Source organism: Canariomyces notabilis, assembly GCF_033297395.1.
Source record: "Canariomyces notabilis strain CBS 508.74 unplaced genomic scaffold N656scaffold_66, whole genome shotgun sequence".
Classification (NCBI taxonomy): Eukaryota; Fungi; Ascomycota; class Sordariomycetes; order Sordariales; family Chaetomiaceae; genus Canariomyces; species Canariomyces notabilis.
The window spans coordinates 1-1721 of NW_027041888.1; the positions used below are offsets into that span (position 1 = coordinate 1).

The following is a 1721-nucleotide window of genomic DNA, read 5'->3' on the forward strand; positions in this document are numbered from 1 at the left end:
TCCATGGTAGGACGTCCATGGTACCGGTTTCTGCAACCCTTGAGGTGTCGTTCCTCGAATCGGCCAGTGGTTGTAGTCATGCTTCTCTTTGAAGTGGTATCGGCAGTGGTGGTCCACACACTGGAACCACGGGACGAAACGATGATTGTTCGCTCCCTTCCAGAGCTGTGGTACGTCCCCCACCACGTAGGTGAAGTCTTGGCCGTATCCTTGTGCTTCAATTTCTTGCGTGGTTTGACCGGTGCTGATGTACTGACGCCGTTGCCAGTATTCTTCCCATGTGGGTGGTGTGCGTCCTGCCCACCGTTCTCGTTCCCACATTTCGTTATACTCGGTCTCTGGTTGGCGCAATCCTTCCAACGTTTCATGTTCGAATCCCCATGTCGATGGTCCGTCGTAGTTGGTGCTGGGGTTGCGTTCCCATGTTTGGTCAGCGAGTTTCTGCTCGAGCTTGTGGATTTCATCGTCGAGTTCAGCGTTGCGTTCTCGCAGTTCGATTACTCGCTTCTGCAGGTAGACGACGTTCGGTCCTTCCTGCTCATCTCCTGCACTTCGGACCCTCCATCGTCCATCCGAGTCTTGGACCAATGGGAGTCCCCACGTCCTTGCCGTCTCCTGGACGTGTGCTGGGGGTGCGACTTCTCCGGTGTCGTCCGTCTCCAGCGTTCTTTCTTCGGGAACAGGGTTCAGGTATCGTTCAGTGTGTTCGTCAGCGTAGTTGGCAGCTGCGACCTCTGTGACCCTTGCTCCTCGAGTGACGGTTGCAACTTCCTTCCCTGGGACAGGCTTCCAGTCCTTGCGTGGACTGCGACATTCCTTCTTGAAGTGCCCTTTCTTTCCGCAATGGTAGCAGGTGATGCCAGTCTTGTCTTTCTTGGCGTTGCTCGGACCAGCCCACTGAGCCTGAGCTGCGTCTACATCCATCCTGCCCGGGTGCGTTCCGTAAGACGTGTTTCCTCGGCGCTGCTTCTTGTCGTTCGCCTTGTACGTCTGAGGTACTCCGCTATGTCCCCTGCGCTGTTGCTTGCGCGCGTATAGGCGTTCGTCGATCCGAACCGCCATGGCGATGTACTCGTCAAGAGAGTCAGGTCGATCCATCTTGTACAACTCGTCCTTGACTTCTTCCTTGAGTCCATCATAGAACAGCTGCATCAGCCCTTCCTCATTGATCTCAGCCCTCAGTGAGTCCTGTCGGAACTGAGTGGCATAGGCTGAGGCCGACTTGGTTTGCTTGAGTCGTGCAAGTCGTTCCTGGGCATGCAACTTCTCATCCACCTCACCAAACACCTTGTGGATCTCCTCCTCGAACCGCTCATAGCGCTGGAACACATGCTGAGTGAAGTCTTCCTGGTCGTCTCGGTCGGGGTTCTTCAGGAAGTCCTTTAGGGTCGGTTCGAACCACTTGAGTGCCTTGCCCTCCAGACGGGATGCAGCGAATGCGACCTTTGAGGCTTCGTTGGCAAACCGCTCGGTGTAGTACAGGAGGTAGGCCTGCATCTGGACAAGCCATCCGGCGAGGTCCTCCTTGTTGCCTCCGTACTTGGGTGGTGCTTCCAGCTTGGCCTTGGTGACGGCAGCGTTGCGGAGCTGAGCGTTCTCAGCCTCCAGCTGCGCGATGCGGTTGTTGGTCTGGGCCAGAAGCTGTTGAACCTGGGCCATGGTGACAGGGGTGTTTGCTCCCTGGGCATCGTTGTAGTTGGGGGGGGCACTGGTGTTGCCGG

The 1721-nt window shown here is 56.6% G+C and overlaps 2 protein-coding genes across 2 annotated transcripts; both read right to left on the reverse strand.

The window, feature by feature from the left end:
• Nucleotides 1–561: 561 nt before the first annotated feature.
• Nucleotides 562–984, reverse strand: N656DRAFT_679220 (uncharacterized protein; the record flags this gene model as incomplete). Its single annotated transcript, XM_064810531.1, has 1 exon — nt 562–984. A coding segment is annotated over one exon (423 nt), but the record flags the coding sequence as incomplete, so codon positions are not given.
• A 270-nt stretch (nt 985–1254) lies between these two features.
• On the reverse strand, nt 1255–1659 carry N656DRAFT_720998 (uncharacterized protein; the record flags this gene model as incomplete). Its single annotated transcript, XM_064812481.1, has 1 exon — nt 1255–1659. A coding segment is annotated over one exon (405 nt), but the record flags the coding sequence as incomplete, so codon positions are not given.
• Nucleotides 1660–1721: the final 62 nt, after the last annotated feature.